Genomic DNA, 16,353 nt, shown 5'->3' with positions numbered 1-16,353 from the left:
TTAAACACACGGCACTTTGTAGTCAAAATATTTTGATGTGCACAATGTGCTCATTCAGAGTTTCCTCCAGGGTGTCCTACCTCATGGTTTGTCTCCCACGCTCTGGCTTGGGAACTGTTGCCAGAAAGAGCCACCTCTGGGGACTGTTACTTGTTCCTAATAGCAACCCTGCCCATTCTGCCATAGCAGACCGGGGAGAAGGACGGGATCTGAACAGAATGATTTGGTGCTTAAAGAAGAGAAATCTTCCCACTTGCAGTGTTCAAAGCCTTTTAGGATAACGAGCTGAAATGCTTTGTAAGGCATAACTCTGCCCTGGCATTAGAATTGTTTAGGTCATAGTTTCCTTGTTTCTCTAATTCTGTGTTCTTTTATGTACTAATCAGCTTTTCATAGCTGTGGCATACAGACAGTGCTTCCATGCCTGGAGGTAGCTATATTCCTTCATGTTTCCTGGGGTAAAATAAACTGAAAAGCAGCCGGTTGTTCAAGTGAGATAACTGAAGTGTCTGTCTCTTGTTCCCCTGCAGTTGCTTTGCCAATGGCATCAGATCTGCAATTGTATGATGTGTCACAGAGCAGCATGAGAGCGAAGTGGAAAGGAGTAGCAGGTGCCACGGGTTACATGATCCTATATGCTCCCCTCACGGAAGGATTTGCAGCAGATGAGAAGGAGGTGATGTATTGATGTATTTGAATAGCAATCTTTCAAAAAATAAACCTTTTAAAGGACAAGCTGGCACATGGCCTTTAACCTCCCACTTGATCAGCAAACAGTTTGTGTGGTTTTTTTCATGTCTGCCTTAAGTGCTCTATGTGCTACAGGCTATGAATAAAGTGCAAGTACCAGTTGATTACTTTTATAGGTCATTGCCGTAAAAATGCAACAATTTCAGCTGAATTGAAATGACTCTCTTGAAATTATATATAAGATGATGCTGTTTCATCATATAAAACTAACACTCAAAGGAAGAAAAAATAAAGTAGAACTAAGATATTTTCTAAGTGTGTTATCAGAAGAATGTGAAATTTAGCCTTTGTTCTCATCAGGACCTTTAAAGTAAATGAAATTTGCAGATGTGACATTTATTGGTTTTCTTTTAGTGCTGTTCAACTTTTAATTTTATATTTAAAAATAGTGTCTTCCATCAAAAGTGATTTTTAGAAGGTATTTTTAGAAGGAAAAGAAGGTGGGACAAGGTAAAGTCCAGTCTTGTGTCACTAAAATAGTAAAAACAGTAGAACTTCTGGGCTGGGATTTAAAAGCTTTAATGCTCAAGTTTCTGTATGTATAGTTAAGATCACATACAACGTCTCTGTTCAAGCAAGAGCACTAAAGAGCATGCAGGGGCATGCAAACTTGTGGAGAGTGTAGGAAGCTACTGAAAGCTCGCATAGGCTTGTGCTCTACTAAATGAGTGGCTGTGAGCACATAATTCTGTTAAAAATGGGGCCTCCCTGAAAACGGGCTGGTTCAGGAGAGCTGAGCCTTACCCTTAAGAAAGACTGTTTTTCAATTAACAAATCAGTCCATGTTAATGTGGGCCTCAGTGAAGAAGGAAAATTATACACACCTTAAATAGCAGCAAATCTAAGTGTGAATGTGCATGGAAAGAGATTCCTCCCATGAACTTTCCGTCCTGCGACCAAAAATGAAACAAGGTGTAGCTGGGAATGAAAAGGTCTCAGTAGCCGCACATTCTAGAGAGGACTATTTTGTCATTGCTAATGTGATTAGTTACTTTTAAATTCTTCTTACCTGTATGTTAGCTTTTGGCTTTTTGACAATTTTGTTCTTTTGATTATTGTACAAAATCCCAAAATCTTGGGCCAAGTACTCAGCAAAGCATTTGATCATGTATCTAATTTCAAGTGTGTAAACAGTATTCTTCCCCATCGTGAGCTAATTCAGAAATAATGTGTCTTTTTTATTTGTGGTGCTTTTAGATAAAAATTGGGGAGGCCTCAACAGATCTCGAACTGGATGGACTATTGCCAAATACAGAATATACAGTCACAGTTTATGCCATGTTTGGGGAAGAAGCCAGTGATCCCCTTACAGGACAAGAAACTACATGTAGGTAGCATGTATCTATATTCACTTCAGTGTTAATGCAACTTCAGAACAGTCTTTGCACATATAAGAGCAGAAATCTGATTTTAAAATCTTATTTGAGTAGTCCATAGGGCAAGCTCTTAACTGTACTTAAGTTTCTCAGTGTGAATACTTAATTGTAATCCAGTTGTTTTTTGGGATAGTATTGTGAACTCCTCTCTTGTTGGTAGTCGTGCTATAGATATCCCTGTTGACCTTGGAACTACTGACAGTTTTCTGAACCTGCTGAAGGTGAATGAAGGTCACCATGTAGAATTCAATTGAGAGTGCTCTGTTTAGCCTCCTGCAGCCAGTAAACCAGGTGTGTGAGGGAGCCTGCTCAGGTGCAGAAGTTTGTTTCTCTGGCTCAGGAGTAGCACAGACAGAAAAGAAGCAAAGAGAAGGTTTCTACCCAACCCCTTCTGCCTCACATCTGGTAAACAGAGGGTTGGAAAGTGCTTCATGATAGATGGTGTGTTTTTAATAAGCAGTGAGAGTTTTGCCAGCTCAATTCTGTCCTCTGCTAACTGTACACAGCGCTGTATGTCAGCTCTCTAAATAGCCTTGGCATTTGGAAGACAAAGGAATTGAAAATAAGTGATTGTGCTCCTGGGATATTTCTGGGACTGTATTCAGTGACATATCTATTGCTTCCTCTTGTTTTGAGCTCTTGGGATGAGTGAGCCCATGTGAGAGAGACTTAGATTTAACAGGTGAGAGAAGTTCAGACATGACAGTGCTAAGAAGAAGAAGGGTCAGAGCAGTTGCTGGTAAGGTCAGCAGCTTGTGCTGTAAGAAGCTCTAGGAATGCTGTTTGAACTGGCTCATCTCTGAGAGGACACTTGTAAGCAGACAGTGCCAGTAGCAAACTACTGCAACCTGGGCATGTTTGTGGCCTTGAAATGAGTGCAGAGGATTCTTAATACTTGGAGAATCAAATCTTTGGCTCCTTGTACCTCTGTCCCTTTCTCCTCTCTCTGTGTCTCCCTCCTTTCCCCATCCCCGCCTCCCCCTCTCCCCTTGCTTTTGGTCAATATATGCCCAATGTCTGGTTTTCATTTATCCTAAACAGTAGTTTATGTAGTTTATGGTTGTGCCAGCCTGAATTCACTTCACGTCGTATGATCTTGGAGGCTGCACAGCTCTAAACCTGGCTAACACATTGGATGGAAGATTCCATCATGCAGATTCCAGATGCATTGGCATGAGCTGAGGATTCATTACTGCAACGTTTGATTGCAGAAGCTAGTAACATATGTTAGTCAGCCCATCGTCACTGCTGTTTCTAGACCAGAACAAAAAAAACCCTATCTACTCTGCAGCCTTTATTTATTTTTAGGGTGACTCAATGCAGTGAACTCTGACTGGTCTTTAGCACTGTAATATGGAAGAAGATTGATTTTAGCATTCCAGACGCAGCTATTCAGTTAAGCCCTCTAACAGGCTTTGATGATCAGGCAGTGAGGCAGTCTGGGATGAGAGAGAGCTCTTGGTGAGCACACCTGTCCCACATGGCCACCGTTCAGTGGAAATGGCTTCCCTGTCTGGATTCAGATTTAAGCTACTTTTTTTTTTTTAATTTCAGTGTGATTATTTTTGACATCCAACTAGTGAATAGGCTACCTAGTGTTTTCTTCCTGGCATGTGTATGTGCCTGGAGAGTAATCTGCCTAATTTGCAGTGGTGTTATGTGTAGTATCTGATACTCTGCATTTAGTAAATAACATCATGCTACACACTGCACTGTCTCAGTTCCTGCAGTGAAACGTTTCTCCATGCCAAACAGAGGCATGATCAGCAAGCTCATTCTGAGGTGGGGCTTCTTTTTGGGGCCAGGATTTATCCAAGACTCACTGTAAATATCACGTAACTGTGTCATCAGGGCTTCCTGTCTGGTTGTCAGCAACATTGTCAGGAGGTTGGATCTGAAAGGAAAGAGCTGAGACCGAAGCGTTTTGTGGTATGGACTGGATGGTGAAATAAAGTGCATTCCAGGAATGACAGAAAGTAGAAAGAAAAGCCAGCACATGACACTCCCCCTTCACTAGACTTTGAGGAATATATTGAATGCCAGAAAATGTGGCAAACCCATCTAATACAGTTCCAGTGTCTCATCTTCTCTTTCTTCATAGCCAAGTTGACTTGACTGTTCCTAAGGTGGCTGTTTGCTTGCAGATTCTGAGTTGACATATGGCCTTACTAAATATCCCACATAATATATGTGGGTTTTTATCTTTCGCTTTTTTCCCATGTGCTTTTGTGTGAGGGAAACAGCTTCTGAAGTGCTCATATGTATCTGTCCACATGAATTGGTGAGGACTGTGTGTGTGAAGGCAGGATGGATAGAGAAAGGTTTCACAATTCAGAGGAAATTAGCAGATGTTGAGCTAAAGCAGAATCTACTGCTGAAAGTAACAGGCAGCACAAATTGCTTTCTCTGATGTGACAAAAGTGGATGGAATCTGAGATCTGGCATGACCTCATTTTCCTTCAGCTCATGACAGTCAAGGCATATATGGTATATAAATAGGCTTTAACTGGAGTTGCTGTTAGGAAACAGCTTCTTTGTGTAGTAAGAGAGGAAAGGTCAAGCAGAGTTTAAAAAAATTCCATATTTGGAGATCTTCTCAGCTAGTTATGCTTTTGGACAAACCTTTATGTCAAGGACTTACATGATGCAAAAAGTGTTTTTGTCAAAATACTATGGTCATTAAATATTTTTGCTGGGATACTCACAGTAAACAAACACATACAGGATAAAGATCTAGTTGAACTAAAACAATTTACACAAATTTGTTGCAAGTGTTGCATAGGTTAGATCTTGCTATAATAAATGCTATGAACAATAATGTAATTTCTTTCTTTTTCAGTATTACTTGAGATACACTTAGCAAAGCTGAAAGTTGTTTCAGCAAAGAGCTAAGCTGCTTTACCTGCCTTTAAGTGCTTGTGTAACTCCATTGATGTAGGTCTTTTAATGTAAACATTGGTGATGTAAATTTTTGAATGGAAAATGAGCTGTTTATTTTCAAGATGTGAAAAATTTCACAGCTAAAACCTGGAATCACTTTCATGGCTTTATCTCTTTCCTTTTCAAGTGCCTCTAAGCCCACCAGCAAACTTGAAATTTTCTGATGTTGGACACAGTAGTGCTAAGCTAACATGGGATCCTGCTTCCAAAAATGTAAACGGCTATCGCATCATGTATGTTAAAACAGATGGAACAGAAACCAATGAGGTAAATGATTAGCTCCTCCCTTCCCTTAACCAATCTCGGACCTCCTCAAAATTCTGTCATTATTAAGGGTGACTTTGACAAACAAAAGATCTGCTAAAGAATTCTGAAACTTAATGCAAATAAGAGTTTGCTTGGAATTGGGTGTACATTTGGAGTGGGTCAGATGTACGGGGACAGTGCCCTGAACTTTTTACATACCAGAACTGCCATTGCTGGTGCACAGAAACTGAAGGAAAATACTGAAGTGAACAGTGGTTTGTAGGTGCAGGAACTTGACTAAATGTGTGTTTTGGAAATATTTATCCTTGATTCGATCTGGATAACACGTCTTTCAATATATTTTATGTCAAGGACGCAAGCTCATTCAGAAAGACCATCTGAAGGCTTCCCCATGTTTTCTTAACATTTATTGCTTTAATTACATTCTGAAAACTCACTTTGTAGGAACAGGATTTGGCTTGAACAGGTTGATAAGGTGATAAGATGTTCTAACTTAGACTCTTGCATTTAATAATTTACTCATGCAATATTTAGTTATGCCTTGTTACTAAAAGTGATTTATAATAGCTTTTAGCAGCATGAATTTGTTGATAGCATGAAAAATAGGATGGAATGATATTAATACAGAAATCTGGAAAAAAAAAGTTTTAAAAAATAATTGCAGTAAATGAATTTAATTACTAAAACAGGCCAGATCCTTTGTAAAATAAGTTGTTATGGATAACTTTGCCCTCCAAAAAGGTCTTTAATATTAGCTACATGTAATTATGTTTCTTCTAGGACGTATCTGGCCTTTCATCTGTACAGGATGGAATATTTTTATGAAACCTGAAGAAACTGTCCCTGAGTTTAGAAGAGAGCATCCCTGTGCAATGTTTTGTGTATTTTCTTTCTGCTAGATCTCTTAAAATTTAAATTAGAAATCACTTGACTTCTTCCTTTTGATGACCCTTAGTAAAGATGATACATCTGGCTGTACTCACCACAATGGTATTTGAACATCTCAGGCTTGTGGTGATGTACTTTATACTGCAAGTGAATGTTCAGTAGGTTTTCATCTACCTCTTAACTTTCCCTTTATGTCTGTTCAAAGAGCAGGTGGCACTTTGTTTGCTTTGCATCGGTAGCATTTCCCCTGTGGTGCCGAGCTAATGTGACACTGAATAGTTGGATTGATAAGCTGTTAGTTTATACAGCTTTGAGTTTTATATCCCTGGTGAAGTCATGTTAACTGCAGCCTGGATAGAGAGCAGATGAAACTTCTCTTTTCTCTTGACAAATGTTAAACATGATGGTTTAGGCAATGATTATCCATGATAAAGGACTGGATTTAATGGCCCAAAAAGTTCCTTCCCCTTTTAGGTTCCTGAACTTGCAGTGCTGATATGTTAGTGAGTTAGACTTACTAAGGTTGAATTCTCCTTTTCCCTAGTTTGTCATCAAGAAAATTTTCCTTTTCTCTAGTTTGTCTGTGTTAATTGATTTTGTCAGCTTTTATGGCCCTGAATTAATACTTGTTCATAGTTTCATAGAATTCCTCTACTAACTGAGTTACATTCTTTTTCTGTATCATTTTAACCCAGCAGAATTTCAGACGCTGATAATGTGAAGTGTATGATCAATGTTAATTGCAAATTATGCTTTCTCTAGGTGGAAGTTGGTCGTGTTTCAACCCATACTCTAACAAGTCTGACGTCCCTTACAGAGTATACTGTTGCTATTTTCTCCCTGTATGATGAAGGTCAATCTGAGCCACTTACTGGCAGCTTTACCACAAGTGAGTATTGCCAAACTTTTGAAGGCTTTCCAAGAAGAATTTTTATAGTCACTTATTTTATTGGAAAGTAAGACGAATAACAGCAAGTGTCTCTGGTTGTGAATTCAGACCTATGAAACCCTTTCTGTTATTTTCATCGGAGTTTTTGGCTTGTGTGCTCCCTTATTATGGGGCCAATTGCATCCTTACTTAGGGTAGTAATCTCTTGACATAATGAAAACATTTGTGTGGATAAGGTTAATTTCCTAAGTCTTTCCAAAATCAACCATATTAAAGTATCTTTTATTGCAATTAGGTAGTGAAGTGTTTGTCGCCCCAGCTTTCTGAAGCATCATTCTGTGTGGTGGCACTTGTCTCTTCAGCTGAAATTTGACAAGTTTTGAATCATACCTTTAACCAGTGAACTTTATAGGTAATAAAGGGTAGAACCTTATATACATACAGAGAAACTGGAACACCAGACTGAGAAAATATAAGACATTTGAGGCTCCTGTTGTCCATTTAGCACAGTTATAGCTTCTGTAACTGTAGTTTGGCATTAAACAAATGCTTGATGATGCTTCTTAATGCTTTCCAACATAACAACGGGAAGAGAAGGACTTTGAGGGAGGAAAGAGAAACATGAGGTGGAAGAGAAGAACATACACATGTGGAACAAGAAGTCGATACTTAAATGCAAACTGCAAACAGAAATGTACCCAGAGTCTCTGGAAAGGGCAGAGATTAGGACTTTGCTTTCAGGTAGAGGAAAAGTGCAGGGTGCACTGAAGTCTGAGCAAAGGAGAGGGAGTGAGGGTTGCATGGAGCTCCTTCAGTGGAGAGAGGACAGGGAGCCTTGTCCAGTCAAAAGTAGATAGAACATGTATTGTGTATATTCTCCTCCCTCAACTACTAAAACACTTCCATAGGTACAAATAAGTGTGCAAAGAATCTGTAGTGCCTTTGTTATCTTCCTCCCATGTTATACTCTTGGTAACAAACTGCAAGTAAAATGGAATGTGCTGGACATTGCCATCTATGCAATTTACTCTGACTTTTCTTTTGCGTAATATTTTGCAGAAAGAGTTCCAGCTCCCCAGCATTTGGAAATTGATGAAGCATCGATAGACAGTTTTAGGGTCAGCTGGAAGCCCACCTCCTCAGATATTGCCTTCTACAGATTGGCATGGATCCCTTTGGATGGGGGGGAATCTGAAGAGGTGAGTTAGCTTCACTTTCTTAGGGTGTGAAATAAAAGAGAGAATTCCATTCTGAGGACACCTATGCTGCAACTTTTGCCAATTAGATATGGCTAATTAACTTACAGAAAAATCTGTCCTACTAACAAAGCTCTCTAAACCAAAATGAAACCAATACTGAAGTTTCTTGTGGAGAGGAGGTGAGGAAAGAAGAGACCGTTTGTGAATAATCAATCTCACCTGTAATGCGTCAGCTGCTACTTCAGTTTTTAGAAGCTGACATTGTTCATTTTGCTGTGAAGATGACGGTAGCTGAGCCAGAGCAGTGATGTCCTCACTTAATGCCCCACATTTGTCTAATGTCCTGGCCACAGCAAAATTGCCTGTGAAGCCTTAGTTATGTAATGTTACAAAAGGAAAAGTTTACATATAGTTAATTTATTAGATTGTTCCTTTATTCCTCTTTAGGATTTTTTTTTCTTTTCCTCCTGCGTGCTGTATTTTTTGCTCTAGGCCGCTTATGTGTCTTCTCCATAGTGCTATTTTCATCAGTCTAACTTTTTAAATAATCTTTCATCACTTTAGCTTTTCCTGTTTTGTTCTCTTTTTCCAAGTAGAAAAAGACAGAGACTTTCTCTCCCTTTCCCAAATTTTCATTTTTTATTGTCTGTCTCGTTTCCTCTTTCCCATTATTTACTCATTCTTTTGGCTTCTTTTGTACTCCGCAATCTTTAATGACTCTCTCAAACATCTCATTCCCTTGGCATCAGCACTGCGAAGAGAGGCCACATGCGCAAACTCTTTATCTGGATACAGAACTTGCTGGGGAAGATGACATTTCCCACCCGGCCATATGTCTCATGCATCATTTTGTCATCCACTAGGGCAGAAAACAGTCATTTCAGCTTAGGTTATGTGGCATTTTTTTCTGTAAATTCAGCTTAGCTTGATTCTTTCCTCCCTTTCACCCAGCAATAGGTAGTCATGCAAGAAAGAAAGAAATTACAGGAGTGAGCAGGGAAAAGGAGTTGGCAGATGATTGAGTGAGCCCAGGTCAGCCCCCAGCATTTTCTCCTGCAGTAGGTGAACTGAATTGTTTCTGTTTAAGTTCCAAAGAGTGGCTGTCAGTGAATCCCTTCAAGCTACATGCATTTCTCAAGTGAGATTTATGATATCTGTGTTCTTTGAGCGTGGGCATAAATGGTCACGAAAGATTTAAACTGTTAAGGTTCCACTTGTTCATTGCATTCCTTAAGAACTGCTGGAGGCCCTAATAGTTCAGTACACTGAAATATTAAAAATACCCGAGCTGTTTTCTTATTCTCCTTGCGTGACCTCTCTAATGGGGTCAGGCCTAGGACAGCACAATACCTCCAGGCTGGTGCCTCTTTAAGCTTCTTTCCCAGCTAAGTGATCAGTCATGCAGAGCGATGACATGCGCTCCCTCTGCCTTCCTCCCAAGACCCAACTTGCCAATTAGCTGAGCGGGGTCAGGGGGTGGTGGTGACAATTGCACCCACACGGCTGGCGGGTGTGGGATGTTTAGTGGGGTGTTAGTGTTGAAGAACCAGAATAAATGTAAGAGCGACCTTTTATTTCTAGGTTACAGTAGAGAATGCACGCTGTTACACTGATGTGCTTGTTACTATTCCTGCTTCTGTTATTTGTCCTCCTCAATTGAAAGTTCAGCACTTCGTGTTCTTTTTTTCTTTGTGGTCTTCTCTGTGGGCTAAATTAGCAGGGAGTGGAGGGCGACAGAATTTATGCTTCAGAAAGTATGCCAAGTAATGTGTAAGACAGATATACATCTAACTATGTATAGATATTTAGCTATAATCATTCAAGTTCATTCCTGAAATTTTCCCAAGAAAATCTGTGCCAGAAAGTCTGCAGTGTGGGGTGCCTAACTCATTCTTTGATAGTTGTTGAAAACATGGCCCCAACTAATTTCTTTCTGCTTTTGTTTTCTGTATCTGAGTTCAGAAGGTCTGTGATTGTTTTATGATTCCCTCTTCCCTAGGACCAACTCAGGAAATCTCCTGTGGTAATTAAAATAATAAAGCGTGATTCACTGTTTCTGCTAACTGCTGTTGTAGATTTTTATGCAGCATACGTCTATTGTTTGATTTCCATTATAAGTCCTACTTTGATTCTGTGTATACAGCAGCCACCTTTAAAAACTTGCAGTATTATCCTAGAGAAAGTTTGTTTAATTGTAGTATGTGTCTGCATAACCTAAAAATGATTCCTGAAACCAGTCAGCCTGTTCTGCCAGAATTACTACTCAGATTTCTCACATTCTGTTTACAGTCCCTTTAGCTCCAACTCCTGCCTGTCTGTTGATTTCTTGCAATAAAATAAATGAAGCACACAAAAATCTGAAGTGAGACCTTCTGCTTACCACTAACGTTACACATGTGAATCTGCTGCTGCTGTCATAGATAGAAATAAGAAAAATTACTATTTAAAACATCACAACATATAGCAAACTTTTTGCCAGCACATCTCCCCTAATCCCCAAGTCTACAGCAAACATTTTTCAAGTCACATTCAGATGTATAGAACTGTAACCTGGATTATAATTCTGATGTAGAAGCAGTATTTTGTAAGGCTGTGGAGATGCCTAATACATTTGTCATAAGAGTGCTTGGATGGTAGAAATATGAATGAATGTTATGTTGTTTTCATTGATGAATGTTTTGAATTTCAGTGATTTTCAAATGAAATACACATGGTCAGCTTTAGCAATTAATTAGTTCTGAGTGGAAGTACAAGATTAGAGTAATCAGGCCAGCCACAAAATAATGAATACATTTTAAGTATTCTTAACAGTGTTTTTTCTGGGTGTATTTTGTGAATCTTTTTATTTCAACATAGCTAATAAATTCTTTGGGCAGATCTGAACATAGATTTAATTTATTTTAAAGGAGAATCCATTTTCTTTCTTTCTGTCAATTCATATAAATTAATCAAATGCAGAACTGATTTACTTTAATCTTGCTGTGTTATTAATACTTAGGTTGTCATAAATGGAGAAGCAGACAGTCATGTTATTGAGGGTTTGTTGCCCAACACAGAATATGAAGTTTCCTTGCTGGCAGTTTTTGATGATGACAGTGAAAGTGAAGCTGTTGCTGTCCTTGGAGCTACATGTAAGACAAACTCTTGATTGTGATTTTTAGAGAGGTTTCAGTGATTTAAATATAATGCATATATCTTATATTTAAAGTATGGTCCATCCTTGGGTAACTATAGTATTGAAAAATGTGGTAGTTTAGCACGAGGGCTTTACTGACTGTATTTTCTTCTTACTTAATATTATGTGGCACTGAATCAAAATGATGGTTTGGCTCCCTGTCTGAGCTCTGGTATTAACAACCTTTGAATGTGGGTAGATGTTCTTCCATCCTACATTTCAGTATTTAGTCAGTTCCTTATGGGAAGATGTATTAGATTTCAGGGATAAATAAATGTTTTAAAGTAAATAATTAACCAGAATTTCATTTAAGATGTTTGGCATTTATAGTATAACCTTTTCTTTCTTATTTATTTAATTTATACTCACTAGAGGTGAATTCACTCTTGGCTGAAATAGTGGTCCAAGTTTACATAGGCATCCTGTGACATTAACATGGAAGTAACAAAGATAAAATTTCAAAATCATGTCCAGTGAATTTGATAGCTAATGATCAAAACAGTGGCCAGCATGTCAGTGGATTGCTCTATCTAATCTCTTTTTACAGTTAATGACTTAGTTAAGTAAACAAGTTTAATCTTGAACCTTCTGTTAAGACAAGAAGCCCTTACCCATCCAAACGATGCTTATATTGCCCAGTGTTGCTAAGTGTCCTTTCTGTTTTTTACTTGGACAGAAGTGGAGCACCCTTAAAAAACTTTCAATTTAATTAATCTGACAATCTTAACAAACGGTCAAAGCGGAATTCATTATGCATAGTTCAGCCAGAAATGTGGGAAACTATATGCATTCTTAATTAGTGGTACAGTTTATAATTATGTCTTATCTGTAGATCTGAGTGCTAATCTTGCAAATATATGTGTGCCTAAAGAAAACTAAATGAATGGTTCCTTTGTAGCATCAGAAATGCCTGAAGTGTGTGGGATACTTGTAGGTGTGAGCACATAGTTTCATTGTCATAGTTAGAAATGCAAGATAAATACTGTGTGTTCGATGTCTTGTTGAATTGTTAGTGAGCTGAGTATCGTTTTTCAGTTGCAATGACTTCTGCAATACCTGCCACAGTGACTACTGCCAGTACTGCAACATCTAAGCCCACCACAGCAGGTAAATAGAATAAATGTCAACAGTTTAAATGCTATTTAAATGCACAGAGCAAACGGCCCTCACAAGCACACCCAGATCACAGTATCACAGTATCACAGTATGTTTGGGATTGGAAGGGACCTCAAAAGATCATCTAGTCCAATCCCCCTGCTGGAGCAGGAACACCTAGGTGAGGTCGCACAGGAACATGTCCAGGTGGGTTTGAATGTCTCCAGAGAAGGAGACTCCACAACCCCCCTGGGCAGCCTGTTCCAGTGTCTGTCACCCTCAGTGAGAAGAAGTTTTTTCTCAAATTTAAGTGGAACCTCTTGTGTTCCAGCTTGATCCCCTTACCCCTTGTCCTATCATTGTTTGCCACCGAGAAGAGCCTGGCTCCATCCTTGTGGCACTCACCCTTTATATATTTATAAACATTAATAAGAAAGCTGTGATATTACTGAAAAGCCAATAACCTCCGTTCCTGATGGTCCGTGTGGTCAGCACACGGCCATGGCAGACCTTGAGGAGGTGCAGGCCCCAGGCAAGGGACATCACCGGTGAAAGGTCCACAAAGTCATACTCCTGCACCACCTTTTGGCATGTGGTCAGCGTCCTGCACGTGCTGTGTGTGGATGGAGCCAACCTCTAACTCAGCATAGGGACTCTGAATGATACCAGTGATATTACATAGGAATACAGAGACTAATTTGGAAAAATCAGCTCTGTCTTTCCCTTTATAAATATGAGCTTGAAACTATTCAGAATTTTGTTTACTTTTGAGAGTTCTGTTTGTTTTCCCTGGAATTAGAAAACTGGCTTTTAAGGATCAATGGTTCTGGAGTATTTCTCTTCTGCAATGGAGTTTTGGTTACTCTAAAGCTCCATAAGCCGAATAATATAAACAAAGCGAATGGGGTAACATATGTTAATGGCAGTATAACTATTATTTTATTAAAGAGTTAAAGTTTTTATGTTATTAAGCCCAAGTATGACTGAACTGTATGGGTTTGCCCCACCATGAGTTCCGTAGAGCTTGCAGCTACCTGGTGATAATTAGCACAATTTAAAATATAAAAAATAGAGATGAGGAGATACTAATTGAGTTACTTTTGGCTTTAGTTTTTCGAACAGGAATCAGAAACCTTGTTATAGATGATGAAACAACCTCAAGTCTGAGGGTGATGTGGGAAATTTCAGATTACAATGTTCAGCAGTTCCGAGTGACCTACCTCACTGCGAAAGGTGACCGTGCTGAGGAAGCGGTAAGAATGGTCTGTATGGGTTTTTTATGAATGGCTTCATAAGCTTAAAAAGTTTGTTTAATAATTGCTAAGGCATGATCTCTCCTTACGACAGTCACATGGCAATTAGTAAAAGAGCCATATTTGGTGTTACTGTGGGACTGAACTTCAAAGTTTTAATTGTATAGCACCTGCTGTACTGCAGGCAACAGCAGTCAAGTGTAAGATCAAGGCCCACTCACACAGATGTTTCAAGAAATCATAGTTTAAAGACTAGATGCTTGTCTTCTTTCTCCTGTATTTTTAAAATTTATCTAGATTTGGGGGATTTTTTTCTGTTTTGGATTTTTTTTTACTCTTAGGCCTTTTTCTACCCTGAGATTGTGGTTTAAAAGCTCCTAAATGTTTGTACAGGACAATATTAAATATTTTTTTTCCTTCAGCAATTTTGTTCCCTCCCTAAAAGTCTCATTTTATGCTAAAACAATGTAATTGAAGTTCAAATGCAGAGTTTTCATATTGCTCGTTAACCTCAACATGTCACAATAAAGACAGGACTTTTAAATCTAGTGCTTAAGAATATTTGTTATCTTTCTAATACCATGTGACGATCAAAATTAAAATTGTCTTACACAAAAAAAGTTTCTGGTGATCAAGATTTTGGAAAATATTTGAAATAATGAAGAGTACTGTGTGTAGTCTTTTGTGCATATATAATAATAATATAAATATATATAATCATAAAAATATAAATATAATAAAAGCTCTAGCTGTATTTTAATATATCACAATTTTTGAGATAATTTCAGTATTCTGGGAGGCGAAGTGCTTTAAAAAAAAGAGAAAAAAGAAAAAAATGGGGAAATTTTGAGATAGCTCTATGTAGATACATTTAAGAGATTAAATTGTATAGTTTGAGGTTATTTTCTTAGTCAATAGCTCAGAATGCAGAAATATTCCCCATATCACTCTCCTTCTATGTCTGTCATGTGGCTCACTTCTGTTCATAGAACAGTTATATCGAAAATGACATATTCTTTTATGTCTAGTAGCTGACATTTTTAGCCCTATATCAGACTATATGGATTAAAAATATTACAAGGTGTTAGTTGAATCTCTTTTTTTTCTAGAAAAATATGAATCAGTCTTTTTTCATTTTGGTTTCATTCATCTTTTATGAGTCTGTGCTAGAAAATTACTTTTTAGCCATCTCTTTCAACTATAATCTGAAAATGAACTTTAAATATAGTGGTTTCCTTTTGGAGCAGAAACATGCTTTATGAATTTCCTTGACTGTATTATAATATAGTATATGATACAGTGGCAAACTTGCACAGCATAATGGCACAAATTGTACAGTTTTTCTGACAATAACCCAAAGTTTCTGAAATTTAGATCCCAGATTTACTGTTGCAGCTTTGGGCAGCTCAGTCATATTCATCTGCATGATATAAATGTAGTTCTGTTTTAGTATTCAACGACTATTATTTTAAAAGGAAATCAATACTGTAGGAAGGGCATTCAGATTCTGGCTATCAGAAGGATATTAGAGTTGACCCAAAAGCTCATTAAGGAAAATTATAAAATTGTAAGATTAGGAAGGTATCTTGGCTCTAATTCAGCAAATTATTTAATTTTCAGTACACTCTCAAGTCTTATAATCTTTGGTCACAATTCAGCAAACAGATTGACTACGTGTTTAATCTTTCAAATTAATCATGTGCATAAATACTTTACTGAATAAGGAATGATGTAAGATTGTAGTAAAAAATTAAGCCCATTTTAAGTCACAGAATCACATAATCACAGAATCGACTGGGTTGGAAAAGACCTCAGAGATCATCGAGTCCAACCCTTGGTCCAACTCTAGTCCGTTTACTAGATCATGGCACTAAGTACCATGTCCAATCTCAGTTTAAAAATGGAAGGAATGTGTTTTATCATGTGACTTCAAGCACCTGAGAGGTGCAACACAGATGTCACTGGAAAGACACAGACATTCGATTTTTAGGGGAGTGTTTATATGTTTAAGTGCACTTCTTAAGAAGAACCAAAAAGTTTTGTGGAATTTGGGCTTAAATATACGATAGCGTGACAATTCTGTGGTGGATGCTGAAGTTTTTTGGCTCCCTTTCCATAAAAATATTAATAAGTTTTTTAATCCCACATTCAATTGGCTGAAGGTCAGGGACTAGAAAATGTAATAGGATACTTTTCACTACAGAAGGGTCAAGCTCTAAATTGCATGTATGTTCTTGGGTGTGCTGTACATACTGGAAGGATCACATTTGTTTTTTCTTCCTTAAAGCCAAGAATATTTCTCACTGCTGAAAACTATATTGTTCTGTAGATCTCCAATGTGCACATGTGGAAAAGAGAGAGTTCTCAATGCTTGTGTCCCCTCTTCTATAAAACAACAAAAAAAAAAGGTTGTCCTTTTTTTCAGAAACATAGTTTGTATGTTTTGGGTATATGTATGGAAAAGTTTAGCATGGTAATCTTTCATGCACAACTATTTAGGTGGTTTTGTCCAGCTTTAATC

At 38.1% G+C, this 16,353-nt stretch overlaps 1 protein-coding gene across 1 annotated transcript in view; it reads left to right on the top strand.

Moving 5' to 3' along the window:
* The window catches only part of COL14A1 (collagen type XIV alpha 1 chain), a gene marked incomplete at both ends in the record, with an annotated part of 121,080 nt that overhangs the window by 45,386 nt on the left and 59,341 nt on the right, over window positions 1-16,353 (top strand). Inside the window, 8 exons of the mRNA XM_080339632.1 lie at window positions 531-676; window positions 1,948-2,077; window positions 5,194-5,333; window positions 6,984-7,110; window positions 8,170-8,309; window positions 11,308-11,440; window positions 12,520-12,591; window positions 13,690-13,832. Coding sequence (XP_080195758.1) covers window positions 531-676; window positions 1,948-2,077; window positions 5,194-5,333; window positions 6,984-7,110; window positions 8,170-8,309; window positions 11,308-11,440; window positions 12,520-12,591; window positions 13,690-13,832 — 1,031 coding nt within the window. The remainder of the gene's footprint in view (window positions 1-530; window positions 677-1,947; window positions 2,078-5,193; window positions 5,334-6,983; window positions 7,111-8,169; window positions 8,310-11,307; window positions 11,441-12,519; window positions 12,592-13,689; window positions 13,833-16,353) is intronic.

Source organism: Nesoenas mayeri (genome assembly GCF_963082525.1).
Source record: "Nesoenas mayeri genome assembly, chromosome: 2".
Classification (NCBI taxonomy): Eukaryota; Metazoa; Chordata; class Aves; order Columbiformes; family Columbidae; genus Nesoenas; species Nesoenas mayeri.
Note: the sequence above shows the minus strand (reverse complement) of the source record. Positions and strands in the feature narration are given on the sequence as shown.